The following is a 27,351-nucleotide window of genomic DNA, read 5'->3' on the forward strand; positions in this document are numbered from 1 at the left end:
TTTATGCTGTGGAAATTGTTTTAAAGGACTTTTTTTTTAATCATGGAAGTGGGCGTGTTAAGCTTTATAAATTCATATTCGAACTTTTTAACTGTATCAGGTGTGGTCAAACAAAATTTACACAATGTTTTGGATGTTTCAATATGGCGATGGTGATGTAGAAAGTGACTTCAACTATGTCACAGCAAACAGGGCTGCCATTAGAGAGGGTAAAGAAGGGGGGGGGGGTGTTCCCGGGGCTCGGGCATCATAAGGAGCCCCAGTTGAGTTTTGAGAATATATATTTTTTTAATTTTGACTTTACCTCGATAAGACAAAAATTAAAGTATATTGTTAATAGAATTCACGGGAAACCTTGCAAATTATGCGATACGCATAAATCACGTTTACAGTTTTTAGAATTTATTTTTAGTTGTGGTGTTGGAAAAGTTGGGCATTAAATAATAGGAGAGAGACCGACAAAATTATTTACCTCTGGGCCCTAAGTTTCTCTGGATGGCCCTGACAGAATACACAGCATCTTTAGATAATTCCTAACTCCATGATAGTTACCATCAATTGCGTGACATTTTACAGCTCGCACATAATGTCCTGCACTAATTCTTGCATGCATGTGTGGCTTGTGGCTTCTCCAGCTGGAACTTGCCGCCCGTGGCAGAGGTGAGAGGAACCTCGGCCACAAGAGGGGCTGCACTGACGTCTTCTTCCTCCTCCTGTTCATCGCGTTCACCACCTCGCTGGTGAGTGGGCCCCGAGTGCGAGGTGGCTGCCTGTCATTGGAGCAGTCCTCCTCCAGCAGCCAACCTCACAGCCTGAGCATCTGCCACGCTGCTGTCATCAGTTAGAAACATAATGTAGAATTATCCAAGTTATCCCAGTTCTAGGTTATGTGGTTCTAGCGTATGTGTTTCTAACTTATAGTTGTAAGATGCCATTATCTAAGTTGTGTAGTTCAGCGTTGCGCGTTTCTAAGTTAGGGCCTACATGTTTCCAACTTGTGACGGTTCTAAATTATGATTTTCTCTGCTATTACGATTGTAAGTTACGTGTTTATAACTTATATAATTTCGAGCTGTGAGCTTCTAAGTTATGATAATTTAAAATTAGAATCTTCTAAGTTATGACATTTATAACTTGTGTGGCTTTTGAATGGTGGCTGCTATGGGGAGACGGTCACGAGCGCTCTCTATGAGAGACTTTAAAAACTTCAAGTTCAACTTCTCGTCGCTACTCAGGGAGGCCGGGAAAGGAACCGACCATGGTACATAAGGAACCACCCGAGCACGGAGTGATTCCAGGAGACCATGGTAAAAGGAATAGGGAATCAGGAGGAGTGGAGATTGGAACCCAGGACCTCGAGAATGCGGGTCCAGCTTCCTACCATCGCGATGCCTCGCTCTTTCGCTGATGGTTTAAATAAAAAGCTCATTGCTAATATCCTCTGCGAGGTTATCCATGAACAAGGTGATTCGTGACCAAGTGGAATAAACGAAGGCGATGATGTCTGACGTAATTTGGAGTGCAAAATGTTATTATCAACATGAGTTATAATCGAAATACGTGTGGATGGACAACGCAAATTTCGCGGATTCTTTGGTCGCAAGGTAAACTACGAACGTGCATACATCTTTATTGCTTTGATGGTTGGATCACAATCCTGTTGACTCTCCCCTCTACGACTGCGTGCCAGGCAACTACCTGGTTTTTTAACGTTTCAAATTTCTTTAACTTGCCTGAAGTGAACTTTTTCCATTTAGAACAAATACGCAAGAGCGAAAAGAACGCACGAGAACCACATGGAAATGGATACGCCATTTCGACGCAATTTGGAGACTGTAGAGGAAAACTATACCATTGAAAATATATATTTATATGTATTTAATATAGAATTTATATATATTGAATGGCCGCGGAACGCATTGCCGCCGGAGATGGTGTGTTTGGAATATCTGCTGTGAAGGTTGGTAACCCTTAAAATAACCTCAGTCATCAGATCCTTCATTTATTCCACTTCATCACGAATCACTTGTATATTGCAGTGTGCTCACACATTATTCGTGAACAGTTAACCATTCAGAAGTCAAATGAAATGCATTCACTGGATGCGGTTTTTCTCTATTGAAAAATTGATTCCAAAATATGATCTTTGAAAGTTTCTTGACATTGTTGTATTTCAGTTAGAAATAATTTATATCCGCCATCGCATAGATATTTTACTGGCAAATATTGGTTTCTCTATGACGAATTATACTGTCCACAATTTCCTCAGGATTATAGACGAAGGAAAGAGGGGGTGGAATCAGAGAGGAGGTGGATATAAACTGTGTCGTGTGACTTGTCTCAAATTTGAAAGTTTTCAAAAATAGTAAAAGTGATGCCCATTTTCCAACTGTCACTCGCAAAGCATCACATTTGTTTACGAACACTAACAACGCCGTCGAAGTTGTTTACAAACTCTGTTGGCAGAACGACAATGGCTGAAGGATACGTAGACAATTAGTACCTACTACTTTTGAGAACTGTCAAATTTGAGACAAGTTACATGTCACACTCCATATTGAAAATACACATTTTCTTTAGTCCAAAGAAAGCATTGAGGAGATCATATGACAGTCATGCCCGGTTTGTGTGGCTTCGCCTCATCTGAACTCTGCGCAGTGGCGGACCCAGCTGTGAATTTGCGGGAGGGCGAATGACCTAAGTAAGGGTTTTGAGTGGTATGGATGCCTCTCAGTTAAATCGAGACACCGTGAAACGTCATTATTAAAACTGTGGTTCAGGGGCGGCTCCAGAAAAACTTATCGGTATGGGCTATCCTACAATGCAGTTGAAAAACATGAAATTAAATTAACAAGTGACTGCCTTGGAATGTTTATCAAATTTATCATCTCATATACTGCACTTTAGAAGTTTCATACAACTTTTAATGAAATAAAAGTCTATCACTTGAATTTAAGTGTTTCGGAATATAAAATCAAAAATTCAAAAATTCGTACTCGGGAGGTGTAAAATACACTTAACCCCCCTTCCCCCCACCCCTAAATGTTTTGGATCCGCGCTTACTTTGGTTTTATCTAAATTTTTCAAGTTCTAACGTTCAAAAAAAATTCACACAGTACAGTAGCATTAAAACAAATTTTAAATGCATGTTTGTAAATACATTGAACCAACTTGAAAGGCCTGGTGTGGTCAGGAGTGTAGAGGGTTGTCGCTTGCAGCTGGGGCTGGTGGCGTACTGCGCCGTGCACGGCAGCATCTACCGCATCGTGAACGGCTACGACATCTGCGGCAACGTGTGCGGCCGCAGGAACGCGCCCGATGACCTGAGGCTGATAGCGGCCTCCGCCACGCCGAGCGAGCCGTACTGCTACGGCGAGGACAAGACCGCCTACAGGTGCCGCACCGCGCTTCACTGCGCTTCTCACACAGCGTCACTGCAGCTCCTACATTCATCTGCCTCCAAATGTTATTGTTTTGCACATGATTTCAAACATATTAATAATATAACTGAATTTTAATTGTTTATAAAAAGTTTTTTCCTACTTATAAAGCCTTTATTTAATGTTTATTATGAACTCAAAAGCACATTTTTGTCAGTCCTAGCATATACTGAAAGCATTAAATCACGTCGTATACCGTCCGTATGTATCTAGCCTTCCTCTTCAAATACCTCAATTATTTTTAGTTAATAATTCTTTATATCAATTATTTTTTTATTTCTCCCATAACCACAAAAACCTGAGTTTCAGAATTTTAGAAAAAAATATAATTTGTTATTGGTTTATAAATAATTAACTAAAAAAAAAGTATTTGAAGAGGAAGGATGCATATAGTAACCCTAACTGTATACCACGTGATTGAATGCTTTCAGCACATCCTACCACTGACGTAAAATGTTGCCTTTACGTTAATAAAAAACTTAATGAGGACTTGTTTAGCAGAAGAAAATAATTATAAAAATATAAATATGTTTATATTACGAATTCATTAAAAATAATGCGCAAAAACACAAAATATAAAAATAAAATGAATTTAGAATACTACCCCTCAAGGCCCGGTCTCACGCACCATGCTGAATTTTTTTCCCGTCATTACTTTTATTTAAGGGCTATTTTTAAAATTTTAAATAGATACCTCGAAATACAGGAAAGGCATCGAGTTAAAATTTTGAAATAGCTCTTAAATGAAAGTAATGAAAGAAATCAACATGGCGTGTGTGACAGTCTAGATTCAATAATCGGCAAGCCTGCCAGCATATTGGAAGTTGGAGAGGTAAACGGAAGTCCTTAAGAAAACCATAGGTGTAAACCTTTACGGAGCTGTTTGGGAATTTTTTTTTAAATGACCAATACAACCAAGAGCGTACGCATAATAATTCCATTTGAGGGGAAGGAGGGATAAAACCACTTTCTCCGCTGTTTGCTTTCAAGTTATTTCCATTTGTTGGTGGTAATGACAGATAGTTTAGAATTTCTGGGGGTAAAGGGGGGGGGGATATAATGCCTCATCCCTCCCTCCCCATGCGCACGTCCTTGGGTGCAACCGGAACAGTTCCAGACGCACTTCGCGCATGTAACTGAGGGTTTCTAAGAGCCCGTCTACAATAGTCCGAACCTGTGCGTGGTCCGTGTCCTTATCTGAATGTGAGTGACGTCACATTGTCTCACCGAAAACTGCCCTGTCCACAATTTCGATGTCCGATGTCCGAATGTATTGATTTCTAAAGTTGTCACCAGAGCGCAGTAAATGTGCCAAATCAAATGTTTTTGTTTATTGTTTTGATGCTTTGTAGTTTGAGATTGAACTTATGAAAGTTGTGGGAGTTCAATATTGTATATTTATTCAGATATTTAACAAAAACAAAAACCACGTTTTCAAACGGGAATCGGAAATTCAAATATCGTGAGTGTTCTGTTCTTTTGCTGTGTCCGAAGTACACAGGTTGGGACAAAAAATTCAAATTGACGAATGTCTTCGGACCTGGTAGGTTCGGACCTTCGCCCACTTGACGCATGACGTCAGAGGGTCACGTGGACAAATCAGCAACGAGTGTCCTTCGGACACAGTTTAGGACATTGCTATTGTAGACGGGCCATAACGAGCGCAGCGACGCGGTGAAGGCAGACACGGACGTGTTGCAGGTTGCTGCAGGTCACGCAGGCGGAAGTGACGCCCCTGAACCCCGTCAACCTGAACCGGCAGTGCGTGTCGCAGTGCCTGCCCGACTTGTGAGTACCGTCCCCACGCCCGCTGGATTGCAAAAACACGCATCATCATTCAATACCTAACGTCTAGCACCTAAAATGTGAAAGAATTGGTTAGACCTCAATCAAAGTTTATTTTCAAATACATAATTTTTTTTTGTACCCAAGTGTGTTTGAATGTGCATGTTGGTTGATTCGACAAAGACAATTGTTAAAAAAAACTGTACATGCATACCTATTTGCGGTATTTATAGCCACAACTTTAAAACAAAGTAATTTGTACCACCTTCAGCATTTTTAAACAGACTCCTGATCATACACTAAATAATTGGATGTAGACAGATTAGTGTCTTCTGCACGTGAGCAGGGATTACAAGTAGGGATGAGAAGGAGCTGGAAATACAAAGGAAAATAAAGGGGACTGTAAGTGGAGGAGGGCATTGGTATCTTTGGGCCTGGTTAAGTTTCAAGATATATTTTTTAGATGTGTGGGTTTACCTCGATGGTAGGATGAAAAATTAAGTCTATTTCTAGGGACCCGCACCAGCTCTTTTACTATAACAATGCTCTTATTAAGTAAAATGTTCATCATTAATTAGTAGAATACTATTCATTACATTATTTAATCATAATTTATTCAGATTTTAATAACACTAAATTCATCTTTATTGTTATTAATTTTTGAACTTTTGATATATAAATAGTTGACCAAAACCATCAAAAATTTAAGTTCATGGTTGGCTTGGAAAGAATGAGTTAAAGAGTTTATTTTTCAAATATTTCAGGAAACACCTCTTCCTCTGGGGGCTTTTATAACCACCAAAAAGGGTAGGAGTGCCTTTGGTAAAGCCACTCTCCCAAATATTAGGGTCCTGCAAAAGTAAATAGCATAGGGCCATTAACTGTTGCGAGGAGATTATAATTAGGAGAATTGCCCTACCTTCCTCGTAAATTTGAAAAATAATATCTTTAACACAACCGTTTTTAAGCCAACCTAGAACTTAAATTTCAACTATGGTTTTGCTCTTCAATATTAGTAAATATTTATATTTTTTCTTGACTAATTATACTCAGGTTAGTTATATAAATGCTTGTGACAAATTCTGATTAAATTGCATCATGTTTTGAAGCAATATATATCTAGATTTTTAAAATACAAAATTGAAATATGTTGAAAAAATATTAAAATATTGAAATTGAAAGATATTAAAAAACCATGTTAATAGTGTGACTGAACAAGTCACAGTGGTCAATTCAAAACTGTTTATTTACATTTAATAATATAATGTTTGTTAATATTTTAATTCTTTGATTGTTATGAACTATGCAAGCTACAGATGCCGTTTGACAACAACCGTTCCCTTCTAGGTGGTATTGAAATATGTTATTTTTAATATAAACCTTTATTTAAATGTTTTATTAAGTTCTTACATTTTGTTTTGAATTTGATGTTTGTTCATCTTATGGTTTCAATTATTTAAGTTTATTTTTGTGAACTTTTACATTTGGCGTCTGTCAGGGGCGGATCCAGTGATCAGTTTTGGGGGGGGGAACTGGTGCCCGAAGAACATTGAACGGTATTGACAACATGGTTCTTATGGAATCCTGGGCATAAAATAATTGTTATAGAATATAACATAGGCATATAATAATACCAACCAGAAGAAAAAAATCAAAAATTAATTTTAAAAAATTAAATATCAAAATTAGTAAGCAAATTTTTTATTACTGGAACAATTTATCTCAAGTAGAATGTAATACTTGGGGCATTTACAAAGTCATGGGGAAATGAAGTGGGAGGAATTGCAAATTATTCATGAAAAAAATTGGTTATCTAACTGGATTACTTCAAAACTGGCTACTTACAAAATCTAGCTAATTTGAAAGTACTGCAATTTTAAATTCTTAGAGACCTTCCTCGTTTCCAATAAAAATATATATATAAAAAAAATTAAACCATGTTTTTTGACTGTAAAATATGTTTGGTAATTTCCGTAAATCTTTAAAAATAGATTGAGCTGGTTTTGAATAAAAACACTTTAATTAATGTAATATACACTGTTTATTGAGTATTATTTTATATTAATGTAATAATATTCGTTGTATAAATATGACATGACATAGAACATGTAATATATGCTGAATAAAAGCATATGAAATAAATTATTTTGCATCATATTGCAATTTAAGAATCATCATTAATTAAAAATATATAATTAGAGAAAGATACGGCGTTTGCCAGATTTTGAGAAACGCTCAATCACGTGAAAAGCGTCCACTGGTATGTCATAATGAATATGGAGAAGAGCGAGACCCTCAAGTTGTCTCTCAATCATTGTAGTTCGGAGCCACGTTTTAGTGCGACGTAACGTTGAGAAAGTTCTCACTGCGCTGGCATTGCTGACTGGAAATGTGCAAAGAACATGAAGCAGTGTATAAATAATGTTGTATATGTCCTTGTCACAAGCAGCTAGTGCATCAATAGCTGTTTTGGGAAGTTCGGCACACCTAGCTTTTTCAGTTTTCCATGTCTGCTGCCAGTGAAAAATTTCACCTTTTAACTTTATTAGCTGAATTTCTTTGGTGCCCTCTAGTAATTGAGAAAACGTGTTTACCAGGAACCGAATTGAATCGTTTATTTCAGCTAAGGTTGTGTTCACTATCAACTGTGGAAGTAGAACTGGGAGTCTAAATATATCAAGGACTTTAGAAGAAAATCTTGTCTTGATATCTTGTAATATGCCATCTAGAAGTGGTATGAATACTGAAATTCTGTAATAATCCTTTACAGATTGCGACTCTACTGGTACCGGGTAGCTACTGCGATGAACCTGTCGCCCAACAGTCCTGGGTTTCCGAAGCTCAACATTAAGTTTCTCTGCCATTTTCTCTGTCTCTGCATAAATTTCTTTGAAGTAACTGTCACAATCCGCACGACGAGTCTCTAAGACCGAAATAAAATTTGTAATGCTCTTAGAAGCATGTACAAGGTCAAGTGTTTCTTTTTGAAGAAGTTTGCTCAAAGGAAGTGTAAGGGCCAGAACATTACTGAGGCAGAAGACAACAACCAAAAATTTACTTTCACATAGAGCAGCTATAAGTGATGCTACTTTTCCAGCTACAGTTTTGTCTTTCCAGCTAGAAATCTTCTCGAGAGATTCTATTATTTCTGGCACATCAAAAACAAACTGAAGTACACTGTCATGTCGTTCGACCCAACTTGTATCTGATAAATGAGCTAGTTTTTTCCCCAAGAAATTGAAGAAGAGTTTTACTGCATTTTGGAAAAGAAAAGAAAGAAATAGTTTCTTTCATGATACCCACTGCATTTTGGACCACATGTATCTTTGAAGACTGAGATAGAGAATTGTTAAGTTTGTGATTGTAACATGGCATTTCCACAGCATTGGTTGTCAAACTCTGCACTTCCTTTACTGCACCTCTATCTTCTGATAACATGACAGAGCAGCCATCAGTACCAATTGCTACACACTGGAGGGGAAGAAGCTGCAATGATTTTATTTTCCTGATAATAATTTGACCTAGTGACTTTCCTGTAAGAGACAGTTCTTCAGTGGCCGTTCTGACTGGTTTGTTTGTTGAATTATCTTCGATACCATTCTCAAGTATTGAAAATTTGTTGTTTGTTTGGAGAGCTGTGGTTTCAGACATATCACCAAATGCATCTATAAATGAAACAAAATCTTCCCTTACAACCGTGTTCTGACCAAGATGTACATAGTGAAGGACAAGACTCACTTGGGATTTATTTGACATGTCACTGGTTTCGTCAAATATAATAGCATAAAACCCAGATAATCTTACTCTCTTGAGAATTTTATCTAATATGTCTAGTCCACAGCAGTCAATAAGCTCGTTTTGCACAGTTTCGCTGATATATGTAGCATTAAATTAGGAGTTTTAATGTGATTTTCAAGTAGTTTATCTCCAGCATCCACTCGAAAACGAAGCATTGCCCGAAAATTTCCTTCATTATGAGATGGAGCATCGGTAGTAAGTGGACCATCATCCCGATGACCACGGAAAGGAATATTTTGCCTTCCAAGTAGTATAACTGTTTTCACAATCGGTAGTAGTTTTTTTCCGATTTTCCACAGCCTCTTCCAAATGTTGTTATTTGACAAGACTTACTACCTCGGAGCAAGGATTATGATATGTCTTAAGGAAGTTCTTCCCCATGGCAACTGCAGTCATATGGTATTGATGGCTTGCATGTTGTTCCAAGTAACCTTTAGCTCCAATCAAATTTTTAAAATTTGTAAGAGGTTCTGTAACTAGAGTTTTGAGGGGAACATTTCTGCAGTACCCACCTTCATTCCTAGTTGTAAACCATGGACAATATTTACAAAACAGACCTTTTTTAACATCTGATAGAACCAGCCATTCTTTGTAGGTTTGCAGATGACTCCGCCTCACAAAATTCCGCACAGGCTTTCCAGAGACAACACGGGTGGAATGTGGAAACACATAAGATTCTGGTGGTTGCCACGGATTTTTTTTAGCAGAACGGACTTAGTGTAGTTATCAATATTTCCTCCAATAAAGTGGCCAATGTCACTGGAAACACTTCCAACAGAAGACGAAGAGATAAGTAATGCTGAATGTAATATGCCATTGTTAACCTCATCTGGATAAGGCTTTTGGATATGATATTGGTCAGAAGAGCTTGAAGATGACGTAACTTTCTCATCATTATTGATAATCGATGTAAAATCATTTTCCAAAACAATATCATTGTGTGTTTTACCACAATTCAAATCAGTGGGCTGCTCAACTGATTCTGAGGCATCCTCAGAATTCACTTCCACACGTGACTTCTTCTGAGGTGGCCCAAAGAAAGAAGATAGCAAGATTTGTTTTCCTCCTTGTTGAACAGCCTGTTTGGAAAAAAAAATCATAAACTAGTACAAAAGATTTGCAAATCAACATTTTGAGTTTCCATAAAACAGTGAAACCAACACAAGAAAGTGTTTGGCAATTTGTTGCACTTTTGCCATGCCTATTTTGAGCTAGCCCCTTCACGACAAATTAGCTTGGACACGAGTGTAATGTGTAATTTTAAACAGGTGTTAAGTATTTGCGATATATTATTTTACCAACACCTAGTGGATATTACTTCAGCAGCTGACAATAATATCTTTAGTTTGGTGGAACACTCGAGTATACAACATACCCGCAAATTTATGTAGGCGGTAGGCCCCTAATTTAATGAACTTGCGCGAGACACAGCATTAAACATGTTTGGGTTAACTGTATAAATCCGCACATATCATATACATAATTTTGTGACAGTATTAGACTGTGGTAATTTGTGAAGAGTAAGAAAACAGTTATAAAATGTCGCTTACTGCGAGCAATTTAAATGTGTCTTTGATGTTAGAATATGAAACGATGGAGTGTTTGGATATTTGTAATGCTTTGGATGTAGTTGTTTTAAGGTCTTTATATAAACTATTATATTTCTAATGCTTTTTAATATTTATAAAATACATGGTCACCTTTGACTTTGTATCACAATTTAGTTTAATTCTGCTGACTGCCCTTTTTTTATTAATTATCACTTTATAAATGCACATTTAATAGTTTTTTTTTGCATTTGACTAAGAAATTATTTGCATGCGGATTTCTTAGCTAGGTTACAATTTAATATTCGCCAGATGAGACTTTTTAAACAGTTTGTAACTGTGGTTGGTGTATTAAACATACTGGTAAAAATATTATTAACTTCAGATGTTATTTTTTTTGTTTTAATTAATTCAAGTCTTTTCATAACAGTTAGGTTTGCTTCTGCTTATTGTTTTTGATTTTTTATAATTTTCAAAAGTTAGAGTATTTGAATAAATAATTTTTCATAAATTTTAGAAAGTTTACTGTTTGGGACTGTGGGGCCAGAGAGCCAGAGTTGTTCGCTGATGAAGTCATGAAGTGAGACACTGGTCATGGTGTAACAAACTATACTTAGTGATGAGATGCTTGCGTCTGTTATCTCGCAAAAACTTGTGTTGACTTCACTGAAAGGCATTCGTGTAGCTACAGTAGGCTATTCTAAGACACTCACCATGCTCGAGTAATCCTTGCCACCATACACCTCACAAAAACATGATTTACTGAACACTCACTATTACATTTTCTATCACTGTCTTTCTGCTAGTTTTCTTTTAAAGCGCGCGATACAATCTCAGACACTACAGTTATCAAACAGAGTTGCCACATCCAAATTGAGAAATCCTTCCAAAAAAAAGGCACAAATTTCCCATTCAAGATACATGCTATCATTATACAGTTGTTACCAAGCAATGTTCCCAATTTAGTTGTAATAAATTCCTCGACAAAATCATAAAATAGTAATATTTGATACAAAAAATATTTTCAGATCCTTCGACAAATGAATGTACGGTGATAAAAAAAAACAGCCTTCCATTTTTTTTTTGCCACTGGCTTTTGGGGGGGGAAATTTCCCCCATTTCCCCCCCTTTGAATCCGCCCCTGGCGTCTGTTGGCTTGGACTGTTGTGTCTGATATTGAGGGCTTGGTAAATTAATCACACACACCTGTAGATCCAGCCATCTTTATTGTGTCCGGAAATCGACCACCACTGTGTCTTCCATAGACATATGATATCAAAGACATACATAACATACATAACAACTCCTCTTTTTTTTTTTTTTGTGATTAACAATTGAAAACTCAATTCATCATTTCTTATTAAAGACAAAGACATTATAGCCACTGCAATTACACAAGCAGGGCACCACATTTCAATTGATTCATAACTGATGACTGATACATAACATACATAACATGTATCACAGCCGACCAATCGGAACATTTTTCTTAGGTCAAGGCAAATTTTAAAACATTCAGAATAAAACATTCTTCGGTAACTAGACGCCATCGACCACGTATGTGGAAAAATATATCAGTGTAAATAATTGTCTGTATCTAGTTCTCTTAAGCAATCCATATTTTAAATTGTTGTTTGAGTGACTTTAAACCTAGTAAAGTGTTTGGAACTAGGTTAACTCCACAAGGAGTTGTAAAATAGGAGTGTTTCTTAAAGTTTCTGACATCATTTACTGTAAAATCTTATTATTTAAAAACACCAAAACACATGTATTGTTATGTCTTGAGTGTGTGGTAAAATACGGATTAACACTAATTTATGAGTGTTATTATATGTCACTGTAAAGACATTGCCTATACGCACTATAACTTCAAGTTAATTTTATTTTCCTCCCCAGTGTTCCAGGGGTTTTGAGGCTCGGGTCACCCCGAGTCTACACTAGTCGGATAATCACAAGTAACTATCACATACTTGTTAGTTAAATTGATAGTTTGAGGAATATTGATACTATTTTAAAGACACTTACATTTATACAATTTTGTTTATTTTGTATCAGTGAAAATGTAGATACTGGAAACAGAACTCTTGTGATTTATGTGCCCAACATACATTTCTAGACCGGTAAGAAGTGAGGAGGGTACAGTTGTGCTAAACTTTTTTTTTTTAAATAAATAAATTAAACCAGCATCTAAAAATACTGTTGTAGGTGTATGTGTGCCACACTTTAAAACTGTAAACTTCACCCTGTCCAGTAATTGCTTTCCTATTTTTCTGTACCATTTCTCATCTTTACAGTTGAAACTTTTAATCTGCCACATTTTACTGATAAAATAAATTTATTAACATGTCTTTGTTTTATCTATCAATACTAATCATAGTCTGTTTTGAGAGTAGTAGACAATCAAAATGCCCAAAATAAAATTTATTGTCATTAATGTCATTATCACATGTACACATACACAAAAGTAACTTTACATAAATTTGGCAACAAAAATTAAATCCTTTGTACAGTGTGATGGTAAAATGACAATCTCATCTTCCTTTTTTTCATTGATGTCCATAATTTGCACAGAAAAATAGATAAACAAGGAAAATAAATAAAAGGGTAAGCGCAGGGCCCTGGAGCCACCCCTGATCAAACCCAGAGATAATTTTCAAAGTTATGGCCAGTAATTGATAATGTTTACAATCTTGAATTTTCTTTTAAGTTATCCTTCTTTAGGTGCATTATGAAAAAATGATGAATGAATTTTTACAATGTGCGTGCACCATGCAACAAAATTTTCACAGGTTGAATAGAAGGCTATGTACAAAAAAGCTACATTGAAATAAAAATTATACATGTTCTTTGAAATCTTATACTTTACTGAACACATGTCCATATCATTATAGAATAAATAATTACTATTAATACATTATAATAAACATTCAGCATATTAATTGAGCTTCATTAATAATTAAAATTTATATTGATTATTTTACTAAATTAAATAATTAGTTTATACACATTTAAAAATTAATATTGAATATTTATTTTATTATTTTATTTAATTTGATTGATTTTATAATTAACTAACCATATTTATAATATCATTCCACTTTTGTTATTATTTGAATTCTATTAACTATTTTCATGCAGAATTAAAGTTAGTTTTTTATTATGCCAAGTAAGTATAACATCGGGGAATTAATAACACACACAAATATATATTTTTTTATCATCATTATCTACTGCTTCCAGCCTGCAGCCAGGTCAGCAAGTATCTTCCTCTGTCCCTCCACCACCCTCTTCATTCCTTTCCTCTCTCCTGCTCTCCTTTATCTATTTGCTCTTCCCATCTCCTTGGGGTTTTTAAGTTGTACATTAAGTAATGGGGATAGGGCCATACAAAATTATTTTTCCCTGGGCGCTTTTGTTTCTCTCTACAGTTATGAAGTACATATGTCGTACATTTAACAAATTAATGTAAGAGAAAAATAATAGTTCTACCATAGCAAAACACACATTTTTTTACAAAATTAAAATTTAGTGTGCATTGCTTTGTTTCAGTCGAGAATACCTGAACCGCTGTATTCCAAATGCTACACCAACGACCAAACGAACAGTTATAACAAAAACAGGAATTAAAAATTTCTTCCAGGTATGATTCTGTCACATGATATGAACAAGCACTATGTAAATCCATTACCTTACTCAAACACCAAAGTGTCGCAAGATTTTATTTTTAAGTGTTCTAACATGATGCTACAAACTACAGTGCTGTCAACTTTAAGGTACTTCCATCAGCAATCACATTTATGCTTATGATAGAACACACATAAAACAAACACAATTAAATTTACACCAAATTCTAAACTGTACAAAGTAATTAACACTTGCTCCTATACAATAACAAGCTAATCCATCTAATAAATAATTTTAATATTACACAGGTTTGCACCTCACATTGTATTTAAAAAGATAAAATAACTTTCAGGATTTATATTAATATTAAGTTGTTCACATAAGATTTACTTTTTATTTCATAAAATGAATTTTTATTGTATGAAAAACTGACACACAAAACTTAGACATGTCATTAATGTCTCCGTTTCCTTAATAAAAAAAATAACTGTGTGATTCCGTAACTGGCCTAAATCAGTAATTATTATGGGAAATCCTTAAAAGTGGCAACACTGAAACTGTTATTTTTAACATAAATTGTCAATAAATGTTTTAGTATGATTCTTATGTGCAGGAAGTTTCAGAAGACATCAACACCTGCTGGAAGGAAATACTCTACCTCTGCCTCATTGCACTAGGTAATAAGAATCTTTTCATCCTTGCAACTGTATGAAAGTTATGTGAGTACGGGGACAAAGCTACATTATATTAATTTATTTTTTTTCACATTTTCTATACCAAAATAAACTCCATATTTGTGAGCTGAAAATAAATCAATGATTATTAAATCTCTGAATTCTTTTATTTGCACATAATTTTGTGAAAAACTTTAAAGTTATTTCTGTTTTTCTTTTCCGCCTGTAGCATTTTGCATCGTGATCATGATTCTATTCCGTTTCCTTGTTGGCATCATGGTGTGGGTGATGCTGGTGGGTGCTACCCTGGCCAGCATCGCCGGAACGGTGTACTTATGGTAAGAGCACGCATATGACGCATCATTCACTTGTTTTTTGCTTCTGGAGTGTCACCTCTAAAGTAACTGTCACATTGTCAAACGTTTGCTTCCAACACCTTCCAATATGTTGTGTCGAATAAAATTGGAGGGTTATGACATCACTGTTTGTTTGAAAAGTTGGATGACTCAAGTTTCCATAAAATATTCTGCATATAGGATGGGTTATAAAATATGTTGGATGTAATCAGCAAATAAAAATCATGCCTAGTGTTTCCATCACAAGAACCTTTAAAATGACAAAGAACACATGGATGATTAAAAAGGCTATAAAGGTGAAATAACTAAAATAATGCTAATATTAATGTCGTATGCAAAATAATGTCATGTGTAAAAAGCAAATTGTGTCTATAAAGTTAAAAAATCCCAGAAAATTTAGTTTATTATAAGTATTATAGATAGTTAAATTGACAGATGTTTTAAAAGTTTAAAAATGCACAAAAAGCATAAAAATTCCAAAAATTCCATCCAACACTGTAATGCATTATTTAATTTCCAAATGTGGTTATAATTCAAAAGGTTTGAGTTAGTTCAGTCCAAAAATAAACTTTGATAGTGTGACATGATTTAAAACATTTTTGAGGTTATCTGTCCAAATTTATTTGACGGAGAAAATGGAAGCCATTTTTCACCCAATGCTAACTAGGTACCCTTCTAACTCTATTGTCAAATATAGTTGGAGACAAATCATTCACAATGTGACAGAGCCTTAAGGCATTAAGTGAGCTCTGGACTTGTGTGGCACAATGATGGGAAAAGGAGTGGAGGGGGGGAGGGGGGGGGGCAGAAAGGTTAAAGAAAAAATTTATTTTTTCCAAAGATATTTTAAATGAAAATTTAAGACCTCACCTCATCCACCATGTTTTTTTATTACTAATTTCAAATTTTTACAAAAAAATATTTTTAATATGTAACTTTAAAAGTAAAGCATGTATTTATTACTCAACCATGGAAACAAAATAAATAAACTACTAGTGAGTGACCATGATGTAGTAAGTCAAAAAGTGTCAACCATGTATACTTGTCCGAGTTTTTACAAATATAAGGGCGAATACAGCATACAATTTTGGGAGGAACAAATGACTAAGGATTTTGGTTAGCATGGAATACCTACCAGGAATGAGGGAGCCTGTAATTTTGAAAACCTTTAAGACTATTAAACACATTTTGGACATGTTGAAAATTTATTGCATGACACAAAAAAATATATTCAAATTCCTGTTTATTAAGTACAATACCAAAGATTAAAAAAAAAAACAATACAAGTACGATCAACTTTCAACTTCTTGCATTTCGGCTTGCATCTCTGCCTTCTATGTTTGAAGTGAAAAGTTCTGAAAACTTTAAAAGTTACAGACATAACATGTACAGAAAATAATTTTTTTTCTATCACACATATCAAGTTTCTGCTAGTTAAACTAAAGCAAAATGAAAACAAAAAATGCTTTTGAATAAAATTATTAAAATGTCACACATCTTCGTGAAAAACATTAATTGTAAACAAAAGCCAAAAAAGAAACTTTTTTTTTTGACATTTTACATTTTCAAGTTGTAAGGTAGTTGATGTCTTACAACTTGCATGATTTATAAACTACTATAGTTTCTTACACACATTGCATTTTACATCCTTGCATTTCTTGCAAAGTTTATTAAAACTCATGTCCAGTGGGATTGGAATCTGTTACTCAAGGGTCTGCAGTCAGGTCTAACGGACTCTCTTAGTAAAGCTCCATTCTCTGTGCTTTCATGGCTATACACAATCTTGTGTTTCAGGATTCTCTGGAACCAGAAGAAGAAATCTGCAGCTGAAAAGACAGTCGACAAAGAGACAAATGGCAGAACTGTGAACGCATACCTTGCTGCAGCCATCGTTGCCACCGTTGCAACAGTAAATAATAAATATCTATGTTCAACCAGTATTTTAAAACTAAGCCAAGGTGGATTAAAAATTGAGCTTTGTTGGGTCACTGTAATTAATATTGGTTCTTCTCACGCAAAACTTATCAATTAAAAAACATATTTAGCACTAGCCAAACACATTTAGAAAATAACAGACAGTTCAACAAATAAATTTTTTAGATTTATTACCTGTTTGAAAAAATTACTTAAAACCAATATTTTTTTTTGTAAATAAAATATTAATAATTAATTGCTCAAAGGTTTGGTTGTTTTGTTCAGATTTGAGTTTTTTGTATTTGAAATAGCATATATATAATATAATATATACACACATAGATATATACATACGTGTGTGCGTGTGTAAGAATTTTTAGTAGTAGTTCACACCTGTGCAATAAACTAGGCACTTGGTATATGCAGTATGACATTATTCAAAGTGGTAAAATGCACTCATTTTAAATTTTAAAAAAAATTTTATATCATTCTTTATAACCGGTTTTGATAAAAAAAAAATTTTTAGCATTTTCTGATAATTGGTAATCATAATCTGTGCTTAATGTTAATATAGTCAATGCTTTCATTTTTCATTTTATTCTGTCTCAGCATTTTCCCAATCACTCTGCAAGTGCTTGGTTGTCTGTCATATTCTAAGTCTGCATTATGTTGTTTATGTCCTATGGTTTTATTCCCCTGAAGTTTTAAAACTGTTGGTAGGCATATTACAATAAATAAATAAATTCCTTTGTATTCATCCTTTGGTTATTCTAACTCATTTTCAATACTGAAAATTGCCAATTCAAATTAAAATAATGTGTTTTCTTAACCATTGCCATTTAAATTTGAGGATAACATTTGGAAGTACATCTTGAGAAGGGCTTCCAAAAATATAAGTTTAGATGTGAATCAACAAGTATAGATTATTATGCATGCATGGGGAAGGGTGATTGGGGGGAGGGGATAAATCCTATAAAAGCTATCATTCCTACCAACTAAAAGAAAGAATTTGAAAGCAAACAACAGGAAAAGAAGTTTCATCTCCCCCTCACCAACCTGAAATGAAATTCTGCATACACTCCTGAATGCATGATTATGTTGAACACAAATAAACGACAATTAAAAAAATAAAAAAGCTCTTAAGACACGCAAATATATACATACAGGCATTAAAAAACGCTGAATGTTGAAGTTTTGTAGGAAGTGTGGGAGATAGTGTGGTGTACTGATTTGTACCTGCTTACCCAATCTTTGTATGAAAGTCTTAATTTTTTTGTGGAGGTCAGCAAGTCTGTAATGCATGATGATCAACACTATCGGCATGGCTGGTAATATTTTTAGGACTCCAATGCCAACCGCCTGATTTTTTAAGTTAGAAAATAAATAAATAAATAAATAAATAAATAAGTATATATACCTATTTATTTTTAGGCACTGCAGATGTTGGCCACTAAAATTCAGTAATGTGCAACCTCATCTATACTCTACTTCTGTATTCACTAGATGGGATTTATAATATGTACGCAAGAGAGGAGATTACCCTCATGTGTCAGGTACAGCATCGAACCTTGGGAGGGACGAATGATGGAGGATTTTGGGTGGTACATACGTAATACCTACCAGTTCAATAGGACGTTAAAAATTTTTAAATATAACAAGTCTCATTAAAGGGCTATTCAACACATTTTCCATATCTTTGAAATTTATTATTGATGATGAGAAGTAGATTGTTTTTTCTGCTTTTTCTGTTCCCGTGTTTTTTTTTTGTAAGGCGAGAGGGGGTATCGCCCCTGGTCCTGTACGTAACCGCACACTTCGCCTGTGCCGGCCATGAACCATACGAACGACCAGCGCTGAGACGTCCTAGTGTGCTTCCAGGTGCTGATCCTGCTGGTGATCCTGGTGATGAGGAAGCGCATCGCGCTCGTCATCCAGCTGTTCAGAGAGGCCGGGAAGGCAATTGCCAGCATGCCGTTCCTGCTGTTCGAGCCCATCATGGTGGGTTCACCTTACTTCAGTCTCTGTGGCACAGATTGTTATGAATTTTGCTGCGCACCATTCAGTGTGTTCTATAGGGTTCAATGTCAGAGTGGTTGGAAGGGTGGAGTCCTGTGCGAAACTTTCCAATGGTTTTCTGTTAAATGAACAAAAATTTCATTGCTGTTACCAAAACCATTTTCGACATGGCTTTGATAGAAAACTTTGGCATAATCTTTAATGATTTTATTTTCAAGTAGTTCATTTCCAATTAACTGTAAATCATTTACAAAAATCAGTGTTATAGTCATCCTTCATAATTTTTAAATTTTTGCATTACTGTAATTATGAAATTAAATAATAGTTCAAAGTACACTTAATTTTTAATTGTGCAAAAAATAATTGCTTCTGCATATCTACAATAGTGTTCAAAGGATAATAATAAATTAAATAATAATAATACAATATTTTCATACAGGATGGGGTTATACAACATTCTTAAACATAACCTTCAAATTGCAGCAACTGTACTTTTAGTTCTTTATCGGGCTGAGACTACCAAATATCCCGCTTATGCCACAAAGTTAAAATCTGAGCAATCCCACACAAACATAATGGTATTTTTGAGTAATTTTAACACTGATACAGTCTATATACAAAGTTTAGATTAAGTGTTTTTTACTGTGCTGTTATTTGCATGGTTGAGTAGGGTAGTGTCTCATCATGAAGTACAGATATTGATTGCTTGTTTGCAGACTTTCATTGTCCTGGGCTTGGCGATCGCCACATGGATGTTTTTCTGTCTCATCATTGAAAGCTCTGGGTTTCTGACCAGAGTTGTCGAGGAAAAATATTACTACCAGAAGAATGTGCTGATGAAGGTAGGAAACAAAATTAAATTATTAGTTACTTTTTAAAAGGGCTAAAATTCAAGTTACAAAAATTTGCATAGCTTTGTTAAATCAAAATTTCTTAAGGTGTTTAAAATGATGTCACTTGACAAACAGAAATAAGAAGATTAGGAAATATGTCTTTTTTTTCAGCATGTAAGTTAAAATGTTTGTCATCATTACATATCACTTTTTTTGGTATATAATTGCAATTTCATGTTTTATTTTTTATTGCTATACCTTTACACAGTAAGGGTCAATTAGCGGTCTAGCCTGTTGCATTGTTTCATGCTGTCTGCTTAAAGAATCTTTCAAAAAAATTGGTTGTCTGTAAAGTCGGTATATGGAGGATAGTTTAACATGACGTCATTACAAAACATTGATGAAATGATTGAATACTTTTATGAATAAAATTGAATCATTTTTATTGAATTATCACTATTTTGTATGGATACAAAGGAGTGAAATGAAATCTACAATTTAATTGATAAATTTACTTTTACTTGCACTCATTAATTCGAATATGTTTATTACTATAACGAAAAGATTATTTTATTATAACTTTTATACATGTTTGCTATTTAAATTCTTCCAATTTGTGTTATTCTGTTAAGGATAGGACGATGACAGGAAAAAGTAGGAATCGAATGGGAGTGTTTAAAGTTTAATGTGCCTCGAAAAAGTCAAATCGATGGTTGTTCCAATTGAGTGGAAGAGAGATAAATGTGGCGCAAGCATACAATGAGCGTAACGGGACAATGCGTGTTACGGGACACTTTTTTGTGCGTGTAGCCGGCGTTCATCGATTTATTAGACGTCACGTCAAAACTAATATTATCTGGTGTATTATTATGGATTAGCAAGCAGTCTTTTGCATGTATGTTAAATACATTGTTAACAGATACTGTTCAGAAGCTATAATATATTAACATATGAAACATATGTTTCACCCTTAGCACCAGCTCACTCTTGAAACTTCAGGCTAGCACACTCGGAACACCCACAAGCGCGACATGAAAACCAGAATCTCTTGAAAAGTAAACGGGAAAGCTGAGCTCACTCACTTGCGTTGCAGGTCACGAGGTGGTACAACCTGCTTGGGCTGTTTTGGTTCCTGCAGTTCATCATTGGCTGTCAGCACATGGTCATAGCTGGCGCTGTCTCCAAGTGGTTCTTCACCAGGTCAGTTCTGTCTTCATGGATAGAGGAGACCAGCTATCTTGGGCGGCTGGAGACAATGGCGAAATGCCACCCAAAGAAGTTGCCAGGGTTGTTGAGAGAATTTAAGGCCTCTCTACCTATTATTCAGTGAACTACTTTATAAACTCACAACTTAAAAAAAATTGTAAAGGTTACTGTGGCCATAACTGTAAATATGATCTGCAAGTAACGTATAACTTTTAAGGTTTTCCATATATTCTATTAACAATCTGGAAACTCAAACTGGCCCTCCCTCTTGCAAACATTATCGTTGCGGCCAAGAGTCCTCACAAAATACATTCGGCGTCCTTTAATCTGGCATTCTTCAGTTCGGCACTCTCTCTTAATTCTACACCAATCAAGCCATTTGCCTTAAATTTTTTCAGGTGGTTCAGGCATCTATTGACCTTGAACACCAAGTCGCACCATTGCACTGCCCTCAGTAACGCTCAATTATCATTTTTTCTCAACATACAGCAGCTTGTTAAAATTTGTTTAAAATATCACTGTATAGTGTAGTGATATTTCTTTGGCATTCCCATGAAAACTATACTGATGTTCAATAAACCAGCAAAAATACAAATTTGACACAGCTGTGGTATGAACACACAGGATTATAATATCTTTATCGTAATTTTTTCTATACGTGTCTCCCCACAAGTACTAGCCTGAAAGCACTTGCGTAGTGCTTTACGATGCACGGTTGTCCACAGGCGTAAGGAGACGGGACCAGTGAGATTACAGGGAGCTGGGAACAAACCGACAACCCGTGCATGCGACAGCAACCAATAATGCCACCAGACACAGGTCGCAACAAAGACCTGTTAAGTAGTTGCGCAGATAAGTTTCCGGGCTGCTTGTTTTTACCTTTGCTAGACTACATAGGTGTAGAAGTATTTCATTTGGTTTTCGATTATTATATATATATATTTTTTTTTAAGTCTCATCTTCAACAAGGTCATTACAGATGGACAAATGCTTTACGTACCAGGGAAAGTGAGAAAATAATCAGTCTTGGCCTTTGTTTCAAGTGAAATGAAGGGAAACACAAACTGGGCGTGGTTGGTCTCGGCCACAGGGACAAGAGCCGCCTGGGCTCGCCGGTCGGCCGCGGCTTCGGCAACCTGGTGCAGCACCACCTGGGCACTGTGGCGCTGGGCTCGCTGCTCATTGCGGCGGTGCAGCTGCTGCGCGTGGCGCTCACCTTCCTGCAGAACCGCCTCAAGGGCACGGACAACGCCGTGAGCCGCTGCGTGTTCCGCTGCTGCCAGTGCTGCCTCTGCCTGCTGGAGAGGTTCCTCAAGTTCTTCACCAGGAACGCGTACATCGAGACAGGTGGGCTGCAACTAGTCAACTGACCGACAAAATTTTCCTTTACCAACATAGATTTACGTCATGTATATTTCCTGCATATTGGTAGGTACTGTTTTAATAACACTTTGCTATTCCTATCAGTTGGTAGAGGGTAGCAAGGCTCCTACTCAACTCTCAAATGTTACGTAAGCCATTAGGTGGTAAAGAAAGACAAAATATGTTTTATTTGGTTCTGTTTGTATGAAAACACAGATAAAATTAATTTTTTTTTTTTTTTCTGTGTAAATATAACTTGGTGGAAAATGTTTTGGTAAATTACCGGAAAATTTTCCCTTAAGTACTGTTCTGGAAAACTAACAACTCTTAACTTCAAAATATCCCTGTTAATCAAGCAACAACCTGATGTAGCGAGTAGCCAAGGTTTCTAAAAGGAGTGGCCTGTTTCTGAAGGGTCATAGGTTTATGGAACATCCTCCAGGCAAACAATGGGTTACCCACCAGGAATATTTAAAATAAATATTTATTTTGGAAACAAACATTTTAAAATTTTTTTTTAAGTCCATTAAGTACTTTCTCAAAACCTGAAATTCTTAGATAAAATTGCCTCTTATGAAAGTAGATCCTCATGCATATGTGTTTAAAGAGAAAGCTTATCTCTAATTTTGCACACTCAGTGGTCATTTATTGAGCCATACGTTAGTCATTTTAAGCAGAAATCTGGCTCTATGGGGAGGGGTAATGACCTTATCAGGCCTCTCCCTTACATTTTGACTCACAGCTGATCATGATAGTGTAATTTGTCCCATCATAATATAGGCCTGAAATAAAACTTCAACATTTTCCCTTATGACACCACTTACCTTTCACTGATGGTGTTAAGATGGTGTCAAAATGCCAATGGCTGCCTCACAAGCTTTTATAGTCTAAGATATTGGACCATTTAGTTAAAACTGCTGCTCATTTGAGAGATTAAAAATGTTTGTAATCTTTACAATTACTGTAAATTTGGTGAACGTGTTTTGCTCTCCTTTCATGATGGCTAGAGAAACGAGATGCTTTGGCACAGTGACGGCTTGCTTCAAGGCACCAAAATGGGCATCATATGCATGCTACGGTGACTGTTGCAGCGATCCACGGGACGAGCTTCTGTGCGTCTGGGCAGCAGGCGTTCAAGCTGCTCTCGGCCAACGCTCTCAGGGTCGCCGCCATCAACTCCGTGGGAGACTTTGTGCTGTTCCTGGGCAAGGCCATGGTCGTGAGCGCCACTGTCCTCATCGGCGTGAAGATGCTGGATGTGAGTGTGACTACCACCACCCCTCTCTCGACGAGGTGGTGCAACTGTGAAACATTCCATTCCAGATCACCTGGGTCCAATTCTGGTCCGACCATCTTCATTTTGGTTTTCCAAGTTTTCTCAAAATTATGAATTATTTTTTGATTCTTTACTGATTTCCAATACTTGTATAGCTTTTTTCCATCTTTAATTACCAAACCATTGATAAATATATAACAAAAAATAAATAAATAAATAAATAAATATATATTGCTTCTGTTAAAATGTAATTTTAGCTTTCCAAATCTATAACTTAACGTACAGAAATTAAAACAATTTTATTTTCTAATTATTCCAGAATACTAAACTTTGTTGCTTTCTGCCAGTTTTGTCAGCAGTTTCTTATTTTGGCTACACTGCTCATTGTGTCAAAGGTTACCCAGATATAAAATACAACCAAAATTTGGGTAGCTGCTCCTATCCTCATCTTACAAATTTTCCAGCTTAAATTGAGTTGTGCAGTCCTAGTGTTTGGTAGCTAGAAGCAGATTTATTCTGCATACTCAGACAAAATAATAAATTGCTACAAAGTAACTTTGAATTTTTTGCTCACACAAGTAATTTTTTTTATATTAAAAGTCATTTTCATAAAAAATAAGTAAATAGGAACAATTTACTGAATTAAGGAACCAATAAAATTGTAACAGAAATAGATGGCACCTTTAGACATTTTCATTGGACATCATGAACCACTGCAAAATGCAGGGAAGTTAAACTGAGAGGAGTATATGCTAAATGAGTACAAGCATTAAAGAACTGTAGAAACACGTAAAACATAGGTAATTAATTAATGAAGGGTTTGATTGTATAGTGGTTACAAATTGGGCAAGTTAAACATTATATACCATATGCCATACCCCATGATTGAATGCACTTTTCAGACAAGTAACTTTATTAATGTTTTTAGTTTGATATCTGAATATTCTTCTTCCATCATTTCTGAATATAATACTATAAATGGTTAGCTAGCCCAATTCTTTGGAAAACAACATATTTTATTTCATGGAATAATTTGTGTGTAATTGTTAGATACCACAATGAACGCTGGTAACGACATCCTGTTTTGCTGGGTTGCCCAGCAGCACTTTATTAAACAGCTCTACCACAGCATGTTACACGAGTTCCCGCCATTTCGTAACTAACTGAACATAACAACAACAACACAGCATACCAACCTATACTCAGTACATAACACCTCTTCCCTTCAAGATTTTCCCCATTTACCATTGACATATGCAAATACTATATACCATAATACAAGACACTACACTGTAACACTACCATCCACAACTCTAGCCCCATTGAGTTACTTCAGCACATAGTCTTTCAACCTCACTTGTTGCTGTTTCACTCTGTTAGATACACGTTTACTACAAGGTGAGTCTTGTTCAGCTTGCCATGTTGCAGTGTCAAGCTTTTCGAATCCCCGGAACGGACCTGAGAATTCTTCATCTGCATCCTTACTAGACCTGTACTCTTCCATTACCGGTGTCTGCTGTTCCCAGTTGCTGGTGGTTACATCTCTAACAGAGTGCCCGACACCCATCGTTCCAAGGTGTGGTCCTGGTGCCCCCAGCGAACGGTGCTCAGCATCACTCCTCTCGCAGCTGATGTCCGCCTGGTCATCGTCGTGTGGACTGAGAACCGGCCATATTTGTTGGTTCCTTCCTAGTGATAGGTCTGCAGATAAACTACCTTGGTGTAGCGCCTTCGACTCTCTTCGACGGATCTGATCTACATGGCGTCTATAGGTCTGCCCCACATTATCCCTCACAGCATATATGAATTGCCCTTGTTGGCCAGTGATTGTTCCTTGTAACCATTTTTCGTTCCCACTGTAGCTCCTTACCCATACCGTATCATCCACTTGGAAATGCCTTCCTATACAGCCTGATGATGATTGTGCTACAATCCTGTGTCCATTGTGACCCACAGCCGGTCGAACCTGGTCCAGCACTGTTCTCAGTCTACGTCCCATCAGGAGCTCTGCTGGTGTCTTCTCACCGCCAGCACCTGGCATGGTGCGAAGTGCGAACAATATCCTGTTCAGTCTGGTCTGCCAGTCACCATCACCTAGCTTCTTCAGCTTTGCCTTGATAGTTTGAACCATGCGCTCAGCCTGACCATTGCTGGATGGATGAAATGGTGTTGATTTCATCAACCGAATGCCATTTTTCCGTGCAAATGTCTTCATTTCCACAGATGCGAAGGCAGACCCATTGTCTGAAACTATGCATTCAGGTATCCCATGGACACTGAACATGTCCCTCAACTCCCGAACTACTGATGCTGATGAGCTTGATGACACAATTCTCACTTCTGGCCATCTTGAGTAAGCATCCACTGCCAACAGAAAAACTTCACCCTGAAAGGGCCCAAAGAAATCAATGTGAACCCTAGACCACGGTTTTGTTTCTGGTTCCCAGCACACACCCTTATTCTTTGGTGGGTTAGCACGAATCTGTTGACACTGTTGGCATTGGCCTACGAAATGTTCAATGTCTATGTCCAGTTTAGGCCACCACACATAGCTTCATGCAACTGCTTTGGATTTCACCACCCCATCATGGGCTGCATGTAACATTTGCAGCATCTTCTTCCTCAACACTGTTGGCATTATAACTCTGTTTCCCCACAGAACACAGCCTTTATAGAGCGACAGTTCGGTTCTTCGATTCCAATATGGTCTGAGCTCTTCTGACACTGCCTCCTTTTCTGACCAACCTATGTTTGTGTTCCTTTGCACCACACGGAGTACTGGATCCACTGCCGTCAAGCTTGCTATCTTTGTGGCCTCAATAGGCGGGTCAGGAAGAGCTTCCAACATTAACACATCTCCCACGACCGGAATATCCAGCTGTGGTGCCTTAAGTGGCAGCCTACTTAATGCATCTGCGTGTCCTATGGTAGTTCCTGGTCTGTAAAGCAATTTGTAGTCAAACATGGACAGCCACAAGCTCCAACGCAGCAGTCTTGGGGATAAAATGTCTGGTGTTTGCTTGGTAGGATCCAACAGTCTCAACAGTGGCTGGTGGTCTGTCACAATTGTAAAGACCCTAGCTGTTACATATTGTCGGAACTTTGTGACACCAAACATAATCGCTAACGCCTCTTTATCAATTTGTGAGTAGTTCTTCTCATGCTTCTGTAAAGAGCGTGAGCCAAATGCTATAGGTCTCTCACTGCCATCATCCTCCTCATGTGCCAGCACTGCTCCCACACCATACTCTGATGCATCACACGTCAAGATCAATGGTTTCAAAGGATCATAATGCCCTAACACAGAGTCCAGCTGAAGAAGCCTTTTTGATGCACGAAATGCATCTTCATGGGCTTCTGTCCACACCCATTGTTTACCTTTGTCCAGTAACCGATGTAGTGGTTCTGCCACATCAGCCTTATTGGGCAAAAACCTCTCGTAGAAGTTTAAGAGTCCTAAAAAAGCTTGTAGCTCCTTCTTGCACGCTGGAGATGGAGCATTCTGGACAGCTTCCACCTT

General features: G+C 36.6%; 1 protein-coding gene across 3 annotated transcripts in view; it reads left to right on the forward strand.

The window, feature by feature from the left end:
- Positions 1-27,351, forward strand: part of LOC134546250 (choline transporter-like protein 1) — an 85,860-nt gene that overhangs the window by 40,110 nt on the left and 18,399 nt on the right. For all 3 annotated transcript variants that reach the window (XM_063388943.1, XM_063388942.1, XM_063388944.1), the window contains 12 exons: positions 636-740; positions 3,219-3,394; positions 5,142-5,228; positions 14,120-14,210; positions 14,808-14,871; positions 15,098-15,206; positions 17,019-17,133; positions 19,017-19,136; positions 19,871-19,996; positions 21,081-21,187; positions 22,284-22,540; positions 23,647-23,813. In XM_063388943.1, coding sequence (XP_063245013.1) covers positions 636-740; positions 3,219-3,394; positions 5,142-5,228; positions 14,120-14,210; positions 14,808-14,871; positions 15,098-15,206; positions 17,019-17,133; positions 19,017-19,136; positions 19,871-19,996; positions 21,081-21,187; positions 22,284-22,540; positions 23,647-23,813 — 1,524 coding nt within the window. The remainder of the gene's footprint in view (positions 1-635; positions 741-3,218; positions 3,395-5,141; positions 5,229-14,119; positions 14,211-14,807; positions 14,872-15,097; positions 15,207-17,018; positions 17,134-19,016; positions 19,137-19,870; positions 19,997-21,080; positions 21,188-22,283; positions 22,541-23,646; positions 23,814-27,351) is intronic.

This window comes from Bacillus rossius, chromosome 1 (genome assembly GCF_032445375.1).
Source record: "Bacillus rossius redtenbacheri isolate Brsri chromosome 1, Brsri_v3, whole genome shotgun sequence".
In the NCBI taxonomy this organism is placed as follows: domain Eukaryota; kingdom Metazoa; phylum Arthropoda; class Insecta; order Phasmatodea; family Bacillidae; genus Bacillus; species Bacillus rossius.